The following is a 23,537-nucleotide window of genomic DNA, read 5'->3' on the forward strand; positions in this document are numbered from 1 at the left end:
GTCCGGGTCTCTTCTGTGGGAACTCTGGCTGCTGTCAGCCGCCGGAGAGCAGAGAGCTGCAGGGTGGACGCGACACGTGAGCCGATAAGTCTGCACAGATACAACAACAAATAGACAAAGTCTGTCTGGGGCATATGGGCGGGTCGATGCTCTGAGACTTGAGACAGGTGAAAGAGAGCACAGCTGCAGAATTATTATCCCCCCACCCTCTCTCCCCCCCCCCCACCGCGGTGAGAGGAGACCGAAAGCCGCAGCTGTAGTTCTCCGTGCCTGCTGCTTCATTCGGGCTGGCGTCAAGGCGCAGCAGGCGGGAGAGGAACGCAGGAAGAGCCGCTGTTTAACTACCGGTCCGACGAGACGTTGAGCCGCAGACTAACACCACGGCTTTGCTCAGTGACCGCAGAGAGACCGGGGGCGGGGGACACGCGGGAGAGGACACGATGTCAAAGGCGAGAGGAAAAGGTAAGGGCACACTGCGCGCACAGTCTCGCGCTAACAGGTAGACAGCGGCGCGCGCGCGCACAGCCGCGTGCTGCGTGTTTGGAGGCAAATCTGTAGGAATGTGCACCGGTCTGAAAACGGAGCTCCGTGTGTCAAACGCAAACGGTCCGCTGGACTGTCCTCCTGTCCGTCTGTCTCTCTGTCTGTCTCTCTGACTGCCTATCTGTCTCTCTGTCTCTGACTGTCTGTCTCTCTGACGGTCTGTCTCTCTGCCTGTCTCTCTGACTGCCTGCCTGTCTGTCCTCCTGTCTGTCCGTCTCTCTCTGTCCGTCCCGCTGTCTCTCTCTGACTGTCTGTCTTTATGTCTCTTTCTCTGTCTCTCTGTCTGTCTGTCCTCCCGTCTGTCCGTTTCTCTCTGTCTCTCTGTCTGTCTGTCCTCCTGTCTGTCTGTCTCTGCGTGCCCAGTGTTGCGTCTAAATGTGTGACAGGGTCAACAAACTAAAAAGGGTCACAGCTGACACGGATGTGAGCGTAGAAAAGGGAAACACAACTTTTGATGAAATCCCCAATTAGGTCACAGAATACAGCTACAAGAGAGAAACGGCGCACATGCCCGCTGTTCTACTCTTTACATAACATCTCACAATAAATCCGCAAATAACTATCCTGGACAAGGTTAAAACGGGAATAACACAGGAGTTCAGAGCGTTGCTAATAGCAGGAAGTTGTTCATGCAGCTCATTTGATTGTTAATTGGAAACGAGGTGTTTACAGGGTTTGTTGTGACAGTGTTTACAGGAAAGCAGGTCTTTGAGGTTGTGACATTTCAGGAGAATGCAAGCTTTTTTGTTGCCCATTCCACAGTTTGGCCATAAAATGATGCTTAAGACCACTGAAAGCCCAGTTATTTTCTTTTGTGTGTGTGTGTATTTGATTGATTTTACACAGTTTACTGTCCCGTTAATGTAATAATAACCTGATAATCATGCTGAGGGCAGCAGGATGGCATTGTGAGTAGTCCGGCTTTTCTTTAGTCCGGGTCTATTTCTTAAAGCATCTCTGCTCAGCTGAAGAGCCTTTGAGCAAGTCACTAAATCTCTCTTCGCTTCAGGCTTGCTATTTGCGTGTGGGCTTTGTGCTCCGGGAAGAGAATTTCCCTGCAGAGATCGATAACATATCAGATAATTATTACTCTCGGCACGAGTGACTTAGTATCACAATAGAGAGGAGATTTTATTCAGTAAATTTAATAAGGCTTCAAAATATATCTATCTCTGATTTAAAGTAACATCCTCCCTTGATATCGTCAAGAAATTGATCCGTGCTGAGATCAAGCGTTGTATCAACCTCCACTTAAATCTCCACTTAGGCTTTCGACATAATGTATTTTCTATATCTGGATTTATCTTGAGTATTCTATTTTTAAACATTCTGAGGCCAACAATTTTATCAGAGCGCAATGGTTTTTCAAGTTTCGAAATGGAGTTATGAGGACGTGAACAAAGAGTGGCAGCCCCGTATATTCAACATAAGCCATCAGCCAGTAAAAGGGTTAATGAAATACCTTGTTCGTGATACAAATACAAAAAAACAAAAAAATCCAAACGTAAAACGCTGAAGGTAATTCTGACATTGAGGCACAGTGATAGAGTTTGTTCCACGCTAGAAATCAAGCAAATAGTCGTGTTTTTAGGAGACAGTCTCACAACACAAAGTTGGTTCTGTGAATGCATGCACTCAAAAAAATGATTCAAGCCCTTCTTAGAGGTGACACATTTAAATATTGTTTGATACATTTAAATAAATCAATTCCAAAAATAGATATTTATATTTAATGGGTGTAACACTAAATGTATGAATACTTTCATTTATTAGATTTATTTAGGTTAGATGGTGTGCATATCAACTCAAAATAAATGTGTTTCATTGGGGACTACCCTTTGCGCATGCGCCAGCTGAAAATCAGTTGTTTACATGAGGTGAAGACACTTTCAGGGCTGTACGGTGGTGTAGTGGCTAGCACTGTCGCCTCACAGCCAAAAGGCGTGGGTTCAATTCCCAGTAGGGGCTTTCCTTCTGTGTCGAGTTTGCATGTTTTGTTAGTTAGTTAGTTTATATTTTGAGTTGGACAAACACAAATTAATTTAATTTAATGAATATAGTTATTTTATTTTAGATGTATTTGATACAAATGAGTTGGACTAACTTAATTACATTTTATTGCACTGATGTGATAAATTTGAGTTGGAGTTGCATATAATTATTGGATGGAAAACCTGCCAACAATTTAATTGAGTTCATCCAATGAGTCATTTCTTTGAGTGTGGAAGACTATCGAGCTGCAACTGGATGGCCTCTCCAGTGAACAAGTGAAATTCACTCGCTCTGTGAGGCCGGTGGCGGATTGGAAGCAATGTGCAGTGTGTGTGGGTTTACTGGTCGTGCATTCATGTTTCAAGCATGCAGTGTTTCTGTTTTCAACAAACATCGCTTATCCAGTAGAGAAGTTCTCATAGAGACACCGTTCTTCCACCAAATGTAGTAATTGAAAGAGTGATGTGATGAACCCGAACACAAGGGCGTTAGATGTTCCGACGTTTGTGGGATGTCCTCAACGAGTAGAAAGCAGAACTAGTGGTTGGTTCTTCTGGAGTTGAATGAAGGAAATGACAACCGTTTTCATGGAGCAAATTAACGGGGACGCGAATGACGTAGGTGAGGGGGCGGGGATTATCTCTGTTAATGTTTTTGAATATATATATATTTTTTTAATACAATTAATTGATAAATTAATCACAGATGAATCTATTATTAAAATAATTGTTAGTTGCAGCCCTAGTTTAAACGTTCTCTCTTGACTTAAAATAGTACAGGGGGGCTCTAGATATTTTTTCATCATTAAAGTGTCGACGAGCATTTCTGGAGCATCTAAGCGTTACAGTTTACTGCAGCTTTTCTCAGCTTCTGCAGAAACGATGACCTTGTGCCCAGATTCACGAACTGTCTATTCAACCGGAAGAGAGACACCAGTTTGAATCATTAAAATATTAAAAGATAATTCGAGGAGTAATAAGGATTGAGGAATTATGGGGACAGTGAGTCAAGTGTCAGTCCTCAAAACAAAGCAGGTGGGACAAATGGGACATCGCCATTTTTGTTTTCAATCATTTGGTTGATCTCCCTCTTTCATCTCAACAATATTGAGCTGCTCTGACATTTTGTCCAGACATGTTAAATCCTGATATCATTCTTGATGCCATTAATTTAGCATTACCACAAGGGCAGTATTTTGAGTCATACTGTGAAATGTCTCCACGGATTGGTATGAACTACAAATATTCCTTGTTCCCAGATGATGTCTGTCAATGACTTTGATGGTTCGTAATACCTGGTTTTGGCCGAGCGCCATCATGAGGTTTCGTTGTGTGCTCTATGTCTTGAGAAATTTGCCATGAAATCTGGTGCAGACAGACTTGTTCCCCTGAAGATGAATTGTAGTCCTTTAGGTGATGCCTTCTATAGTGTAAGATTACAGGGGGTCTATTGATCGAAAACTATGTTTTTATTATTATGTAATCCACTGAAACTAAGAATCCTTGGGGTTTCGTAAGCCATGTTGCACCTCCATGTTTCTACAGGAGCCCAGAATGGACAAATGACTTTACTTGCTTGTAAAGCGAGGGGTAAGAGACGGTTACCATCTGCATTCTCTCCACTAGATGCAACTGAGTCCTACACAATGGTCCTTTGACCATCTAGCATCAGGATCTGGACCATTTTAAATGTGTCACTTTGACACTTTGGTTTATGACCGAACAACCTGCGAAACTCGTTTGCAAAAGCCTCAGATGTGCTTTCTGTTTATTAGTTGACCATAATAACGTGCTTTAGCATTTTGCTCAAAGCACCACTGTGACTAGTACAACCTCACATGGCTGCTAGCACGGTTGTTAACGACTCTCAATGTTGTTGAATACACATTCGCAGAATACTATTGGCTATTAGCCATTTTACAAATATTGTTTTTCTTCTTTTAACTTTCTCTATGTAAATGCAGATGCTCAGTTCCAGCTGTGCTTTGAAGGTCTTGTGCTGCCAAATGTCCCAAATGTTTTTGATTGCCAGGGATGTTTGTCATCCTTCTCTCCCAGAGTCAAACTGATCTCTACTGTTTGTCCTCCCTCAGATCTTATGAACCATTTCTGCGCTCTGTGCGAGATTGTGCACTCTGCAGCATTTTGAATTTTTCATATTTGATGAAATGGAATTGGTCCAAGGTGTTTTGGATTGTTATTATTTGCTGTCCAAATAGAATAAATGGGGAGCCTACCTGCTGTTTTGCTGAGATTCAACGTTGTGCTAAAAATAGAGCTGAAGGATGCTGATAAACCGTCTCTCTCTCTCTTGCTCTCTGCTTCCGTCTCTGTCTGAATAGTGAATGTTTGGCAGCATTTTAATCTTGGATGTGTCATGTCTGCCACGTTGTTCTGGGAATATCGACAGCTGGCACATTTCTTGCAAAAAAATGATTTATGTGATGCTTTTTGTGATTGCCCAAATCCAGCTCAGTCACTCAGTCTAAGACGTGATGCACTTCATTTATTACAACCATTATATGTGTTGGGGCTGTTATCCTTGAAAATGGTCTACAGAGGCGAGTGCTAATGCATTCAGCCCGTGACCTCTGTTATTGTATTTGATCATAAACAACAGTGCTAATTTACATTTAATAGGTGTTTGTCATGGGGAGGCACACTGGGCCAGTGTCGGAGGAGCAGCTATTCACAATGCACACGGCAGCTGGACCGCTGACGTTTGAGGTCAGAGACGAGGCGGCGGCAGGGGGACCGTCTCACCTGGAGCCGGGCCCCCGTCTCCTCGTCGTTTGTCGCTGCCAATGTCTCAACGTCACACTGGTGTCGAAATACAGAGCGTGAGGCAGACACTCTGTCTCTCTCTCTACTTTAGTGAATCACAGGTTTCTGGCTGCGTCGAAATGCTCGGGCTCTCTAATGCGACTATGAACAAACATGTTCACTTTAAAATCTACTAGTTCGGTGTAGATGTTTTTTTGTAGGTTCGGCTAATTTACATTGGTGATTAATTGGAAGCGCCTGTCGGTTAAATTGTTAATCGCAAATTGTTATAGAATTTACTTTTTACATTTAATCAGAAGCGATTTTGATAATCAATATACTGTGTAAACCATCTTTCAAGCAACATTGCCAAAACAACTCAGTGGATCCGCCGTCTCAAATGTGAACATTTGCCAGTTTTTTTTATGACAGTGAACTAAGGTGAGCTTAACACCGTCATCGTGTTATCGACCAAACAGAGAGGTTGATCGAGAAAATATTTTGCGATTGACATCTGATGGTATGACGTCACTTTGGCCGTGTGGACACTCGCGTGCTTCGTGGATTCGTCAAACATAAATCAGGCATAACCCCATTGTTTATCGACAGGCAGGTTTACGGTAATGGTTCACTCACTCAGCACCCATAGGGGTTTTTTGGAGCAGTTTTTTAGTCAAAACAGAGCAAAAAGAGCACATTCACCAGGTGACCAGAAATACCACCCCGAATGCATGCAAATGTTCTGCTTGTCGGAAGATAGAAATGATCCAATGAGTGGGAAAAACAACAATGCTTTCAGTCCTAAGCCTCCCACATTCACAATCAAAGACTTACATCATGGATAAAAATGGAGACTACGGGTCAGTGGGTAGCAGGTCCGTCTTTCAATCAGGGGGTTGGAGGTTCAATCCCCGCCCTAGTCGATGTGTCCTTCGCAAACCCCTTAACCCAATTGCTCCTTGTGTAGCTGCGTCTACAGTGTATGAATGTAACAGGATTGTAAATCGCTTTGGATAAAAGCGTCAGCTAAATGACAAGTAATGTAATGTAATAACAATTACAGTTAGGATCAAAATTAGTTTGTGATCTCCTCACCAGCCAGCTGTAATTAAGTGGCTGCCTCATCATCCAGTGCACAACTCATTCAAAATCACAAGAACATGCCGCTTTTAATGTAATCCCTTCAAACGCAGTCATGCTCAGGCTGATAATCCAGTACTACGAGTGGTCATCGTTGCATCGGAAGGGGAGAGTGTGCAGGCGGAGCAGTCCATGAGGAGTCGATCTGCGTAGCTGCATTGCAGATAAATAGCATCCAGGGGGATAACGTCTGGGAGCTGTGTTTGTGAACAATACATTTATGAGGAGTGATCAAGCTCTCTGATTTCTCTCATCGGCTGGAGAGATTGATTTGAACTTTGTGATACAATTAGGTTTAATTGAAGAAGAGGAAAGGCTATTTATAGCTATTTCCAGCTCACAGAGGACCAGTCAGACTTTAAGTGTACCATCTGTGTGAACGAATGTGTGTTCACTGTGGCAGGACGCACACACAGACACACAGACACACACACACACACACAGTCTTTTTCCTTCACGACTATGTGATATTCATACTCGGCGTGGCCATGGTGCATGTTTAAATGAGGGGCAGAGGCACTTCTCACTTGATCCAGCTTCTCACATGCGCAGAAGCAAAACCTTGTTGTCACCCCACTCTGATGTTGTGGATTGTCATGGAGCTTAAGCGATAGTTCAAGAAGGAAGACTCTCTCCACGTCATTTATAAATTTCTCAGTCAATTCTCCCACTATCGGATGATATTGGGGGGGCGGCCACGTTTAAGCAACCAACCAGATGCGGCACCTTGTCTCTAAGCCAATTACATAGTTGCTGTTAAAGGGGTTCTCTGCTCTGCTGCTGCCAGTTGTCATTCCAGCTTTAAAAAAACGAATGCGACCCTCCTCCACCCCAAGCTCCTCCAGCCAGCTTTCAGTCATCCTCCTCAAGTCATCATCGGATTGCAGCAATTCCCTTCTTCACCACCATTGTCTGGACTCCATGGGAGGATTCTGTCGGAGCGCCACAGCCCCTTGAGTATCCTGGTTTAGGATAGAGTCCAATCACCAAAGGGTTTGCACTATTCCAATGTTATACAGATGTAATAAATGTATTGTAGAATTCGGAACGAGTCTCTCCTGATGGAACAGTGTTCATTCAGAAGCGGTTTGCATCGCCATCGCCAGAGAGCCCCTCTGCACTTCCTCTCTGCGTGACGGCAGCCATCACTTATAACCTGGTACATCTTTTGGGTGCCGTTGGTTGCTTCGAGTTGAGAGAGAGAGAGTAAATATGAAATACTGCTAATTACTAAATCTGGCACTTGTTTAGCTTACAGACCATCTGGGTTGGAATGGAGAGAAGGCAATGAGAGATAAAGCTACGGCAGGGAGAAATTCTCTGAGGATTGTAGAAACTGATTAAAAACTGATTCCTCCTATGAGGCCGTTGACACTGAGGGCTCCCTCATTTTCCTCAAAACCCAGAGAACTCGAAGATAATTTTCTTTAAGTTCACCATGAAGCAGTTTCACATACAAAGCTGAAATCTTGTTATCTTTCATAGACATATCTATGGACTGTTTTTTTTCCTGGCTGAAATTAATCTATTGGTTTGGACACTTCAGTTAGGATCAGAGAATCTTGTAACATACAATCATACCACTATAATACTATCAAATCTTCCCAACAAAAGACCAAAATATGCTCCGTCTATCTGTACAAGTATTTTCTGACGTTGCTAAAGAGACTGACAGGAATGCTTTGAAGCTTCAACCTTTTCCCTCTGAGACCAGGTTTAACAAGAAGCGATGAGAGCGTAGTAAAGAGCTCACGGAGTTAGTTACTGGGTGAGATATCCACGCAAAGAGCAGCGCAGCAGACCTCCGGTGTGTCTTTAAGTGGCAGTCGTGCTTTACCGACACACACTGACCCCAGGCTCAGCACAGCGTGAGGCACGCATCATGGCAAAGAGGAAAAAAAGATTCACGGTGTGGCTACGTTTGACTGATAACTGTCATCTCAAATACAATAAAAACCTTCACAGGTAAGACGGGTGGTATCAGCAATTTATCAAAACATTTGGCGAACATGCAGGTCTCGCCTCTTTGTCGAGCAGCCGTCCATCCTCATCGTCCGCTCCACGTTAGTAGCCAGATGGAGTTTGATAATCAGAACTTCAGTAGGCTTCAGTATAGGCTTATAGCTGCTGGGGGACGTTTAGGAAACACTGAGCACCTCTCTCCTCTTTTCTCTCTCCTTATGGATGAATTTTCATCTCTCTATTGCACATAACTAACTCTGTTTTCACCCCGGAGTCCTTTTGACCTGTTTTTTATTAGTCCACTTTAATTTGTGCACTGTGAAACTAAACCGGTCTCAATAGAAAACAAACTGAAAGGAGCCACTATGAGTTTCACTTTCGCAGGCAATGTCACGAATGTCACGGGTTTCGTGGGGGAAGAGCTCAGGTGCGGAGCAAGCAGGCAACACTCCAGGTAAAAGGGAACAAAGACTCTCTTTAACTGAGAAAAAGGTTCAACATAAACTCTGGTTCAAGGCCACTTTACACTGATGACAAAACACTGGGAATCTACAACAGGAACTAAGACAGGAACTGAGACAGGAACTAAGACAGGAACTGAGACAGGAACTGAGACAGGAACTAAGACAGGAACTGAGACAGGAACTGAGACAGGAACTGAGACAGGAACTGAGACAGGAATTGAGACAGGAACTAAGACAGGAACTGAGACAGGAACTAAGACAGGAACTGAGACAGGAACTGAGACAGGAACTAAGACAGGAACTGAGACAGGAACTGAGACAGGAACTGAGACAGGAACTAAGACAGGAACTGAGACAGGAACTGAGACAGGAACTGAGACAGGAACTAAGACAGGAACTGAGACAGGAACTAAGACAGGAACTGAGACAGGAACTGAGACAGGAACTGAGACAGGAACTAAGACAGGAACTGAGACAGGAACTGAGACAGGAACTAAGACAGGAACTGAGACAGGAACTGAGACAGGAATCGACCACGGGTAACAAAGACAGGGACAAATGACACTAGTAACGACGTGCATAAATGACACTAAGACAATAAATAATCACGGTAACAGAGACAACAATCCGAAAGGGAACAAGGGAAAGACTGGGAGCATCAGGGGGGAAAACTCCAGGAGTGTCTGAGGGCCGCTGAAGGGAAAGAACAATCAAGACACCCTGGGGAGAGCCCAGAACAGGGCGTTACAAGCTCCTGTCGGCACTAGTGGGCTTCTTTTTGCTGCTTCTGTGGATTAGCTGAATTTAGCTCCTTTTAAACCACCTTAAAATTCTCCACACCCTCATGTCGAATATGCTGTAATTTAAGCCAGCAGGAACGAGACACAGTGGTTTTAAAAGCCTGCAGAGATGTTTCGAGGTGTTTAATGAATGTTTTACCGAATAGCATGTTCAGGCGACGCTCCGTCCACCAGCGCTCCACCCATCCCACGCTTTACATTAAGAGTCAAGCATTTGCCCCTGTGACTCATGGGGGGATCATACTGCTGCCGCGGGTTTGTAGTAGAGCTGGAGATTCATACCTGTATATGCGGAGGACATCAAGGGGGTATAACCTGTGATTGAACTGGAGCTGCTCCAGTAATTGATGCTGTCAGCCCACCATTTCAACCGGCTACAGGCCGCTGTGTAAACATCGCTGGAGGTGGATAATGGAAAGGAAGAGATGAAAGGGGAAATAGATGAGTCACAAGCAGCCTTGTGTTATGCTGCTCTAAAGTAAAGCTATTTAGATCCTTGTGAACCGTTTTTGAACGCAGCCCAGTAAAGTGCCGGTCCTCTAACACCGTCTCTTCCTCTCTTCTTGTTAGTTTCTTTAAGCTGCATATTTAGATTCAGAAAACGAGCTGTTTTGGATTTGCATGCTTTTAATTTTGCAGACAAAAGCAAATTGATCAAAGTAACTGCTGAATCACCCTTTGCAGTTTTTCGTTAGGGATTCTGTTAAACACTGTGAAACTGAATTTGAGCATGTCTATTGAGTGAGAAGGACTGGAACATCCTAATAAGTTCATTTGTAAAATTCAGCTTGCTACTCTAATTTTCTATCTATATTAACCTATTAAGACTGCCGAAACATTTCCATTACACCTTATAAAAAATGTAGTCTGTATATATACATTTTTTGGTTTACTCAATTTGGTTTGAAAAGGCGTGAAATAAATGCTTGTTCTGACCACGAAATCTCCATTACATCGGTATGGATGTGTAATTCTACTAAAGTGCATGAAAAGGCAAACATACGACAAGCATCTATTCAGACAAACGTCCATTGTTCAAAGCAAATATAACAAAGTTTAAGGAATATCGTACTACATGGTCATGTCTGCATCGATTTATTACTTGACAACTGTCAGTTTCAGCCACTAACCCTAACCCTCAGGACCAATTCTTTATTTCAAATAAAAATCAGTCAAATTCGGGTAAGCTTCACCAATGGCCAAAAACGAGATGAATACATCACGTTTTAGTTGACTAAAGATAAGGTTGAACGGAATGACGGGTCAAATACTTATTCGTCTAATACTTTGCCCTTTTGACAAATTACCAGAACATTTATAACGTTCCCATCAACCTCAGTTGTACTTTGCATTAGCATGATAGAGCGTAAAAACCAAGACGGTGACCACGATGAACCTTGAACCTGCTCAACATCAACATGTCAGCATTGAGCTCACAGCGCCGCTGGGTCGCATGTCTTCTCACAAAACTGCTCCTGTGGACTCTTCTGGTCCCACACACACACACACAGTGTTTTGACATAAATATATCGCCAGTGTGACTATATGAAATACTTATTGACAGTGTTAATTATTAAACAACATTGCTAAGCTAGTCACATCTAATTTGCTTGCGACTACAATTGAATTACACAAACACTGATTTCCACAACGTCGTCTCGTGAAACAATCAAGGGGCTTTTTCTCATAGATATATATATATATATATATATATATATATACAGGGTTCTCTGATGAGATTTGCACTGCTGCTGGTTGTGTGATATCTAATCTGTAGTTCTTTCATTCACTCAGTAGCCGTGGGAATATGTTGTAGTGCAACGCTCTGCAGGGAGCTACATTCTATTATCAATAGAACCATCTCTATTCCCCAGTGGGAAAGGCAGCGCTTAGCGATAGGCACTTTGGTACGAGACTTTAGGCGCACAAGGTTTGGTTTGACCCCCTTAAACGAGACATTCAACCCTCATGCACAGCTTTAATAGGAACATCCACCGCGCATACGTGCCTGTTCCACCGGTGGATGCATCAGTCAAAATCAGCAATTTAAGATCACTTGGAAGGCCTCATGGGGTGACTGACACTGTATGCACTCAACAGTTGATGGAGGATGGAGAGAGATGTTTGGCTGGCTGAATCAGGAGAGTTTCTACTTTAAAAAATGTTTTCTTTCCTTTGCGCATGTTGTGCACCCCATTAGCTCCACCTCCATGAGTGACGCCTCTGCCCATCCATATGCCTCTTCAGCACGACTATCTCAAAGCCTCAGACAGTCAAGTAGGATGCACAGTGGAGAGTGACGGCTCCAATATCGGATGCAATCCTCGCATCTACCCTGTTACTCATCCTCGATCGGGCCATAGGACAAGTTGAGAGGGTTAAAGGCTTTGCTTGGAAGCTTCGGGATCATGGAGAACAAATGTGCTGCTGACACAAGTCAGAAGTAAAAATAAGACATCTTCATGTTGTCCCTTACTTGGTTGGCATATTGACTAATTGTACAGGATTAAAGTGCTTGAAAAGCAGTTGCAAGTTTTTTTCTTGGACGATTGTCGAGATGGAGGATGGCCCTGCTCTTTTTCAGATTCATTGTGGTTTCTTGACAGTATTGGAAAAATAATAAAGAGGCTTTTTACATCACTGAAAAAAGGGTTGATAACCACTGCGTTAGATGAATAGCTAGCAGGTCGATAGGTCTTTTTAAACATGGGCGAATATGATTTATACGCCTGTGTCATGTCGGAATTTCCGTGACTGTGTGACTGCCTTAATATTTAAACATTTGACAGATTGCTACATTGTGTCGGTGCTGTAAAGTCAGGAAGAATGCAATAGACCCAGATTAGGGGAGCAATTTAGTTGTATGATTTGTGACACTGGGCCAGAAGAGAAACGTGGTTCATTACATTATCTGAGTGCAACAATACCGTGAGGTACTCAAAGCTTAACTCCGTGGCTCGACTCAGTGGAAACAGTTTGCATTTCCGCCATCCACCATGGAAGAAATAACCACTAGTTCTGCTTTCTACTTGTTGTGGACATCCCACTCCGTCTAATGACTCCAGAGTAGCAGCAGTCAAGCCACGGAGATAAGCCCCGCCCCTCTAAGGCAAGAATGAAGGGAATGATGTTCATGTGATTGGTTTAAAAAATGAGGGCTACATCTGATTGGCTACGGATAAGTCAATGTTAGAAAAAAACGCAATTACAGATTGAGCCACGGCAGGAGAGTCTCAACAATCTCTATATCCGTGTGTAGCGATCCACAAACAAATGCAGTGCGATCCACAAACAAATAAATAGAAATCCACAAACAAATAGACAAAACCACATAGAAATGCATAAATATTTGTGATTTTTCTTGTACATTTATATAAATTGTAATTTATTTATGCGTGCATTTGTAAATTTTATATATTTGTGAATGTTATGCGTGCATTTGTAAATTGAATATATTTGTGAATTGTTTTGTTGCATTTTTGAGTCTGTGTGCATTTGCAATTATTGAGACTGATCTGACTCCATACTTTGAAGGCACAGCATTCTAACCCTGACCCATTCGATCAACATTCCACTTGGAGAAAAGGCTCCTGCAATATCTAATTTATCTTGTAATTTAATACCAACACCAGCAGAGCAGGATTTGTTGTGTTGCAGCCACTTTCTGCTAAAGAGTGTTTTGAGAAGTAAATAGCTCTTTTCTGTCATTTGTGAAGGTTTTAAGCCTGGGTACTTGAGAGTGAATATTGTCAACAAATGGAAAGTGCTTTCAAATCCCCCTTCATCCCTGCACTTGTATCAGAAGGTCATACAAACACTGTATTAGTTGAGATACGTGTGTGCTTGGACACTGCACAAAGAAAAGTCCATTTGGGTCTTTTCAGTTGGTGTGCCACTCAAAAGGCCATCTATCCCCACATGGGGCACTGACACTTTGCTATTCAACAGTGGGGTAAAAAGAAAGGAAAATGCTACAAAAATGTTCGAACCCGCTGTCATCCTTTCATTCTAAAAGCTGATTTTATTTTCCTGTTCTGACCCACAGGATCATCACGAAAGCACAGCGCCGCTCATTGGTGTCTGCAGGATATTGCTCAAGAGTCAGTTGACAGCTCTGATGAGGAGTTCTTTGATGCCAGAGGTTAGTATTACATCTCTTTTTCCCATGTTATCCTCACCTTGTAGTTTGTCTGTCTTTTCAACAGTAATCTCCAAATGCCTGTTTGAGCATTTTAAACAGACCCTTTTCCATCAAGTGTGCAAACGTATGACTCTTTTAGTCCGTCTTCACTACAGAAACTAACTTGGGCTCAGGAGGAGGGGGCTCTGGGGTCAGCCGGGACTGGGGGACGGGGAGCTGAAGCCCGCCAGGACGGGGAACGGGGAACTGGGACCGGCCGGTTCTGTTCGTTAACATGCTTTATTCAATCGCCTCTGCTCACTCTCCCCACTCCACTCTCAACTGCTCCTTTTATGAGAGCAGCGTCGGCTGCTGACTGATTACCAACCAGCCAGCAGCCGAGGCCAAATTGGAGACTCCACAGCTGCCACATGTATTAATAAACATTCCTCGTTGTTTGAAACCAACATCAATTTCCACTGTTAAATAATCTTTTAGATTAAGATGTCAGACTGACCAGAAATAAACACACTTGAGAAGATGTTCGTCTACCAGCCTTTTTACCAGAGGGATTGAACCAGTGGATTACTTATCCCACCCATTATCCACTACTCAGTGTTCATCCCAAGAGACTGATGTTAGACATACTTAGCTGTGCTGTTTTCAATATGATATGTTCTTATTTTACATTTAGCCAGTCAACAGCGAGCGGTGTGTTAAGAGTTTCTCGTGTCCAAAATTCTTTCTTTTCCTATGAAAACCCGATGAAAATGAGGCTCAGTGGGAAACAGATTGTAGACCGTCTGCTCTGCTCCATTTCCATTTTTGTCGGCGGAGGAAATTTTTTCGTATGGAAATGAGATTTAATAATTTTGTTCTTTGTCCTCTTGTTTTATCTCATTTTGCGATCTCTGCCTCAATCTTGTGTCCCCCCCCCCTCTCCCCCCCCCTTAATTATGATTTTCCTGCACTCCCTTTCCCGTGTCTGTTTGCCATAAAAAGCACGTTCGCTGCAGACTGCTTATCTCAGCTGTCAGGGAGCAGTGCTGCACGTTGCTCACAATTAATTTGGTGAGTCCGGTGTCAAGCGTTAAGGCGATAAGATAATGTGCATGTGCTGTATGTGAGCCGATGTAATCCATCGTCGTGACTTGCACGTCTGCTGCACGAGATTCCCTGCTCAGCCGTGAAATATCTTTACCGAGTGTGAAGGGACGGAGAGCAAAGATGTCCGTTCATATTTTTTTATTAAATAGCATGGGGAGAGACTGCACACTGGTGTGTTGCGTGTCAAACGATACGTACACAATCAGATGTTTGTTGTGTGTGTGGTTGAATATTATGTTATTTAGTTCAGGAAGTATTCACAGTTGGACATTTTGGGATGAGACAAATGATACCGCTAATGTTTTTACAGGAAATATAAAGCTTAAGCGAGCAGCCGATTAGCTTGGCTTCATAAAGACTAATGAACATTGAAACATGAAATATAACAGCCTTAAAGAAAAAAACCAAGAAAAGAAAAGAGGAGATTGTGTTTTTTCTTTATAGTTGCCATGGGACTTTATTGTCTGAGCTCATGGAGAAAGTGGAGCTCAGTCCTGCAGGAACGGCAACAGAGCAAGTTATTCCAGACATAAACATGAATATCGCCATTTAATAATGTTATATTTTTAATTTGTTTAATCCAAACAACACTCAAGTGTAAAAAGATATGCGGTGGTGTCCACTGTACCACACGAAATAGTCAGGACACAAAATAGTCAGGACATAAAACCACATACAAATTGTTGTTTTTCCACTTGTTTTTTAAAAATTGGCTTATTTGCTGGCTAGTTCTGCAGAGGCCAAACATATCACATCTCATTTGTGCCATCGCTCATTGATGCACACAGGCTCGGCTCGTCTGAGCTCATGGAGAAAGTGGAGCTCAGTACTGCAGGAACAGAACAAGTTATTCCAGACAAAAACATGCTCAGAATGAGGGATGCCTCCCTTAAAAGGGAAACCAGAACTCTGCAGGTCCACTAGAGTCACTTGCTAACAAGCCTCTGGCTCTCAATCTTAGCTGCATATAGCGGCTCTTTTATTCCCATCTGGTACACAGGGAATATGTTTTCTTTAGCCAAAAGCAATTTCAGCCATTTATTGAAAAGCAGCAAGCAAAACTAAAATAATGACGTCGAAGAGTGACCGACCGGGTGATTGTCATATTATAGGCCTAACACTCTTGCCGTCACAATGAGCTCTTTGGGGAATTGTTTTTATGTGGTTATGATGAATGCCTTCAGCTACACTGGGTAACCCAGTGTGCCCAGCAATCTATGAGAATGTATGAAGACTAAAACGTTTGCTCAGCTTTCTGCTTTTCAGTTTGTCACACACTCGCAGCCCCCCAGAGCCGGCCTGCAGTGATGATGAAAACAGACGTGCAACGCAGACTGGCGTTCGAGCTGAGCGTGCACTTTTCTACGATTGAAGCTTTGTTCTCTGTGAAGAAGCTCAAGTTTTAGTCTGAACAATCCGATAGAATCAATTTGTTTTAATAATCAATGACATAGAAAAGCGCTTTATGTTTCCCTTTGCCAATAGCTCCATCTCATCTTCATCAGTTTGCTGAAAATGCTCATTGGGACCAAAGTCTTCCATTTTAAATATTTGTTAAACGAGATGAAACACTGCTTCGGCCAGAAAATGCTGCCGTTGTTTTGGATTGAGGATAACGGGGTCAGTCTTGTTATTTATGAAATGTAAACAAGACAATATTTAGATTTCGCTCCATTCAGAAAAGCTTCATATGTGTGTATATATATATATATATATATATATATATATAATATGCTAATGTTCAAAAGTGTGGGGTCACCGAGCCAATTTCGTGTTTTCTATGAAAATTCACAATTTTATTTATCCATTTAATTGCAAAATGAATAGAAATTATAGTCAAGACATTTACAAGGTTAGAAATAATGATTTTTATTTGAAATATTAATTTTGTTCTTTAAACTTCGAGCTGAAAAGAAGGTCAGTTTTATAGCTTCTCTCACCAGCATAACTGTTTTCAGCTGTGCTAACATAAAAATGGTTTTCAAGGGTTTTCTAATCATCCGTCAGTCTTCTAAGGCGATAACAAAATGTACCACTCGAACACTGGAGATGGGCCTCTATACACCTATGTAGAGATTTCATTAAAAAACAGATGTTTCCAACTAGAATAGTCATTTACCACATTAACAATGTATAGAGTGTATTTGTGATGAATTTATTGTTATCTTTATTCATCTTTCTTTGAAAAATAAGGACATTTCTACGTTTAAAAATATATATATATATATAAAAACATGTTTGTGTATACAATAGATCCTTCATATAAGTATTTCTGCCCCTTCATGGCTATTTCTGCCACCACTGAGCAGTTGCAGGAGGTAATTGTGGAGAATTGCTTTCTCTTCCTTATTTGACTCCCTCTGAAGTATCTGATTGTTTCCAAGGGCCCTCCACTTACAAATAGTATAGATTCAAAATCATACCTCTGTTCTACTCAGCAAAGTACTGGCATCTACTTACATCTTGCAGCATCACTCAACATGTTTACCTCCCACACATTTACATCCACTCACAGTTGCACACAAGTGGGAAAAGTCCATTTCTTTTAATCAGGACTGAATATGTCTTCAGGCAAATGCAAATTCAATTGGCAAATTGATTATTGATGTGAGCCGTTGACTAATTTGTTGTGCATTAATCCTGATTCATTATTTGATGACAATAATCTAAACAATAAACTGAATTGACAGACTAAGCCTGAAAGGAAAGCCATGGTGTAGACTACTCTCACAGTTTAATGACAAAATAAATTGCCACGTGAGGTAAAGGTCACCTCTGCACTATTAGTGGCACAACACTTATTTGCAAATCTGTCATGACTTTTAATGATCCTAAAATGTGCTGGTTCCCATCAGCCTATACACACACCATGATACTGGAAGACCTGCTTCAAAGGAATAAAAAACGTCCACTCGCTTTCTTACCCAGAGTGAGATGAGAAGGTTGATGTCATTCTCACGTCTGTCCATTCAATATGAAGCTCCATCCAGGAGCCATTTGCTGAGCTTCATGTAAAGAATGGAAAACAAAAGGGCATATTCATGTAACATGGAGGGACAAAAGCTTAAAAGGTGTATGCCCGCTTTCATAAGACTCCAATGATTATGTATTTTAATCTGAAACTTGTTTGCAAGTATGAAAAGCAAGATTAAAATAGCAATGAACTTTAAAGTTCTGTGAAAGCAATCCAAAGCAAACAGCATTTAGATGTGAAATTATAAAGGCACAATAACTGAGCCATACATAATACACATACACTACCGTTCAAAAGTTTAGGGTCATCCAGACAATTTCGTGTCTTCCATGAAAACTCACTTTTATTCATCAAATGAATTGAAAATTGAATAGAAAATATAGTCAAGACATTGACAAGGTTAGAAATAATGATTAATTTTTGAAGTATTAATTTTGTTCTTCAAACTTCAAGCTCAAAGGAAGGCCAGTTGTATAGCTTATATCACCAGCATAACTGTTTTCAGCTGTGCTAACATAATTGCACAAGGGTTTTCTAATCAGACATTAGTCTTCTAAGGCGATTAGCAAACACAATGTACCATTAGAACACTGGAGTGATCGTTGATGGAAATGGGCCTCTATACACCTATGGAGATATTTCATTAGAAACCAGACGTTTCCACCTAGAATAGTCATTTACCACATTAACAATGTATAGAGTGTATTTTTGATTAATATTATCTTTATTGAAAAAACGGTGCTTTTCTTTGAAAAATAAAGACATTTCTAAGTGACCCCAAACTTTTGAACGGTAGTGTATGTCTTAAAGTGAGAGGCAACACTGCAAAGCAGCATTTTGGAATTAAATCATAACCACACATTCTTTCACACGTTGTCGTTCTCACTCGATCTGATTCCACACATATTGTTTGCTTGTGAGCTCTACTCTTGGTGTTTCAACGCCATCCATCTACCTACCTGACAGACTGTTCATGCCATCTTTATGGGATAATACCCTAAGCAATCTCTTTTTCATAGAGCGTATTATCGGGAGTTGAAAAGGCCAAAAAAAAAGCCAGAAGTGGTATCTTTATAATTCCACCCCTTCAACTAATGCATGATGATGAGATCAAGACATTGAGAATGAGACACTGAAAAAACAATTGAAGTGGTCGAGGTCACCCGAGGCCCTTTCCTCATCATTTCACAATCACAGCATCTCTTCCTCTCTGTTCCGCTCCTGACACTTGATCACCGTGAGCCGACAGAGTGAAGGATGTTTCTAAATCTCTTTTCTCTCTCAGGGCCTTTGGCTGCAGGCAGAGCTCACACTTCTATTTCTCTTCTCGCCTGTCGTGTATTCCAAAAGCAAGAGATAAGGTAGCTCCAATCGGTTGATGTCGTGCTCCTAAGTATTTGTGCGTTGCTTTTATTTGTGTTGCTCGTGGTTTTGCGTGGAGGTACCTTTTAGTTTTTTACCTCGGCTCAAACACATTATGCTTCTCAAAGGAGCTTGTGCTTTGGCTCTTTCCTCGGCTCGATGAGAGAGGAGCCTGCCTGCTTTGCATTCTCCTCCTCTCCAAAAAACAGCTTTCTTAAATCCGGTAACACGTTGTTCAGATTCAATATGCACCTCTGTGTGTCTCTTTCTCGCTCCTCTACATTTTATAAGTGCTTGTCTGTGTATGTTTGAATCTGCGAGTGTGTGTGCTATGTGTGTGCGCTATGCCCCTGCGGTATTACATCTGGCTCGCCACCGTCTGTCTGGGGGAGAAGAGAGGGCACCAATGGGGTGTGGCAGGGGGTCAAACTGTGACCAGTAGACCAGTCGCTGTGTGATCCACATGGACAGGCGGTGTAGACCCATGACAAAGTCTTTCAGAGCTGCCAGGCAGGAATGTGTCCGAGTAGAAAGGTCTGTCAGGTACCGGGGGTTTCATCCTGCATGGCTCAGACTGTCTTGGTTGCTGATCCACACAACACAACGGAGCTGGTCTTTTTGCTTGACATTCGCCACGACAACAGAGCTCATCATTTACGGCGACAATGTGCTGGTTCCATGTTTGAAAGGGCCTGCAAGCCAACATTTCCTTCTGGATACTTAGACTGCTGCTCAGGCTTAATGTAGTGAAGCACTGCTGGGAACTACTCTCGATGACCCGGGTTTGGGCAATGATTTGACCGTTCTCCTTCATGTTCTCCTCCAAATGAGTTTGACGAACCGCTTGATCATGTTTACAACCCGTTTGACTGTTCCTGTTTGTTACTCCAAGCTGTTTGTTAGCAATGGTGCGTTGTTCGGGGATATCGGCTGTCGTAGAGCTACTGGCCAGAACTACAAAAATACAAACTGATGCGCTGACCTTTCTTTAAAATATCCTGTGGCGGTTTGGACCGCTCGCAGCACTATGAAGCAGAGCTTTGATGAGCAAATCTGCTCTACATGTACACGTGGCAGGTTGTCTCATATTATTCCACTGACCCGTGGTTGATGGTGACGTGCCAACAGAAACGGTATCAATGGCACCAACAACAGTCCAGGGAAGAGAGGTATCGTTATCCGCAGCTTTCATTGAATTAGAAAAATTTACTTCTCAAATGAACTTTGTTAGATCTCATACACGAGGCATTTTGGCAAGAACCAGTAAACACAAACTGTTTGTGTACAAGATAAATCTACAGGGTTGTTTTTTAAATAGAGTGCAAGCACGTAAGACACCGGCTTGGTGTGACGGTGCTTCCCGTTGGAAACAGATAAATACAGATACAACTGATGGGCCAGCTTAATAAACATGTCACACCCCAGTCTGCAGGGTGTAATTAATCTGTGTCAACATCATTCAGGCCAGATTTACATTTTATCTTTGGACAGCTTGCAAGTGTTGGCAAAAGCAGCACAAGAGCAATTCCATTTGTGTTCAGTCAAGACGAGCCCTGTGAATGTATGCGTGTAAAAAAGGTCTGTTTTTAGTGTTGCTGGCCGTTATATGGCATTGTGTTGCTTTGTAGCTGCACATTAAGTCTATTCAGGTTGGCATAAGCAGCATGTTTCTTAAGCCACAATTAAAACTAAGTCTAATCATTTTTTATTTTTTTATTTTTTTCGAGGCGCACTTAAAAATGGGGTACTCTCCGTTTCAACAGGTGCCACACATCTAACATGGGAGTGACGGAGAGGTCACTTTCTGGCAAAACAAATGCGTAGCTTTAATCTCCTCGAGCATTAAGTCATTTTCATTTCATTGATATGCAGAGAGAGGTTTGGGTTTTTGTCTTTGCTGCATTGTCTTATTTCTCCTGTGTGTGTGTGTGTGTGTGTGTGTGTGTGTGTGTTCGTGTTCGTGTTCCAGCAGATGTTATGGAGGGGAAGAGCGCCATTCTGCTGGGCATGAGTCAGTGGAACTCAAATGACCTGGTGGAACAGATTGAAACTTTGGGACACATGGAAGACCAGTCGCACGGTACGCTTTACACACACACACACACACACACACACACACACACACACACTTACTTGTAATCACACCCATGAGTCACTGAATGATGGTGGCTAGACTGAATTGTAGCTTCTATTTAAAGCTGCATTAAGTCATTTCTTACCTCTAGGGAGCAGAACAAGTTTTAAAAAACGACCCAGCTGTATTCTTATTGAGGTGTGGCGGGTAAAAGCAAATGTTGGCCTACATCAAACTGCCTTCGGACCAACAGTAGCCGTTCAGTTAAACACTGTAACTGGACTGTGTTAGTGTGCGTCAAAAATATGTATTGGTTTCTTGCAAAGTGAACTGTAAAATTAGCACAATGCTTCAATTGATTGGAACATTTGCATTTATTGTGTTGATTGTTGTTGATTGTTTAATGTTATTGTCCAATGTTGCACCACCCGCCATGACAAATTCCTTGTATGTGAAAGCATACCTGGCATAAAAGGTTCTGATTCTGATTTGACTATCAAACACAGCGCATTGCTGGATGTTGTTGCACTGCGTTGAGCCAGGATCCACAGGACAGCGTGTTAATGTCTGTCTGCATGCAGCAATAAGGGCTTCCCATCGCAGTCGTGTCTCTGCAACCTCACAAATGATGTCTTAGTTATTTCCTATATCCACAGGAAATAGTGAGGGCATGGTCCACCGACTCCTGGGTAAAATATCTTTCCAAGTAGTTCAGATGAGATAATATGAAGTGAAAAAGATTCCATGTTCCTTGCTTGCAAATGGGGAACATTTGCTAGTCGGCTTTATATGAGCGTAAACAAACGTAGCGAACAGAAAAGAAAGATAAACATAATGGTGGCTGAGATTGAATATGCAGAGATGCGGTGCGTTTCAAGCACACTGCTCTGACTGCCTGAGGAGGACCGCTGAGCTCGAAACATGCATGTCCTCTGCAATCATTTAAAGCATGACTAAAAATCACTCTCTTCAGGCAAAGAGGTTTCACTTTCATTTCAGTAACGTACCGCTTCAAACAAAACCTGGCAAGAAGAGAAAAGGGTTGATCACAGATACGTTGGAGGCTCGGCTTCATTTTGGCTCTCTGTTTTTGCCCAATCCATTCCTCAAATGCCGTAATGAGGCACCAAATAAGTAAATATGGGAACAACATCTGTGCTCAATCAACAGAATTAGTTGAATTTTACACAGATGATTTGTCTGTACGAAGCAGAATGAATATTTGTGAAGCAAACGGCATCGACGGGAGGAATATCATATTTCAGCTGGTTTTCATATTAGTCTTCCACACAGACTCACAATCAAGCAATTCTCCAAATGAATTATTCCTGCAAGAAAGTCAATTAATTAAATTAATTTATCAAAGACCCCTGGTGGGATACCCCAACCCCAGGAACTGAATAGTATGTCGCCCACAGTATTTCTGCGACACAATAAGAGCATAATCTGTTCGTGCTACAAAGATCAGAAATTGAATTTACTCTTGCATCCCTTTCATGTTTTTAAAGCAATGAATAAATATCAAGTGGCTCTGTTACCTATCAACATACCATACAAGTAAAGAAAGATCAATATATATATACTTTTTTTTTAACAATTCACTTTCTTTTGTTTCTTGATCGGCCAATGACAACATCCTGTTTAACTATCGCACAAGACAACAGCTGTGGCTTTAAATGGGATGGCAGCAAAGAAACAATCATCCTATTTTACCATATAGACTAAACTCATTGATAAGAACATAGATTCAATACCAACTGCGCTTTACAGCTCTTCATTCCTGTGCTGATAGCGTGGCACTTTTGGGGGGGAGGGTTTGCTTTCTGACAAGTGTACCGGCATTCCTCCTAAAGGTCAATGCTGAGGTTTGACAAACTGCAGTGGAGGCTTTTTAATCAATGTGCTTCAGTGCATGTGGAGCCTGGCGCTGCAGAGATGAAATAAACGGTTCCTGCATGGATGCTGTGCCTACGAAGTCATGTGCCGGGAACTGAAGGAGTGGGTACACTCTGAACATTTCACACATTCCCTCAACAAACCACTCATGAAAACCAGTAAGGATCTGTGAAGTGGTCGACTGCCGCAGCAGCACGAGTCAGTTATTTATCCAGAACAAAGGAAATAAGCTGTGACGGAGGTTACTAGAGTAATGATTTAAATCAATAAGGTATTAAATAATGTAAATGACTGGCAATATCGGAATGTTTTCACTGCTTTACTTTGCATTAGACGGCCGT

The 23,537-nt window shown here is 42.2% G+C and overlaps 1 protein-coding gene across 2 annotated transcripts in view; it reads left to right on the forward strand.

Annotated features, from left to right (window-relative positions):
• Positions 1-343: 343 nt before the first annotated feature.
• pitpnm3 (PITPNM family member 3) overlaps positions 344-23,537 on the forward strand; it is an 83,172-nt gene continuing 59,978 nt past the window's right edge. For both annotated transcript variants that reach the window (XR_008834846.1, XM_056441175.1), the window contains exons 1-3: positions 344-462; positions 13,709-13,804; positions 21,196-21,306. Coding sequence is in view for 1 of the 2 variants with exons in the window: in XM_056441175.1 (XP_056297150.1) it covers positions 441-462; positions 13,709-13,804; positions 21,196-21,306 (229 nt within the window). In the remaining variant the exon portion in view is untranslated. The remainder of the gene's footprint in view (positions 463-13,708; positions 13,805-21,195; positions 21,307-23,537) is intronic.

This window comes from Pseudoliparis swirei, chromosome 20 (genome assembly GCF_029220125.1).
Source record: "Pseudoliparis swirei isolate HS2019 ecotype Mariana Trench chromosome 20, NWPU_hadal_v1, whole genome shotgun sequence".
NCBI classification, from domain to species: Eukaryota; Metazoa; Chordata; class Actinopteri; order Perciformes; family Liparidae; genus Pseudoliparis; species Pseudoliparis swirei.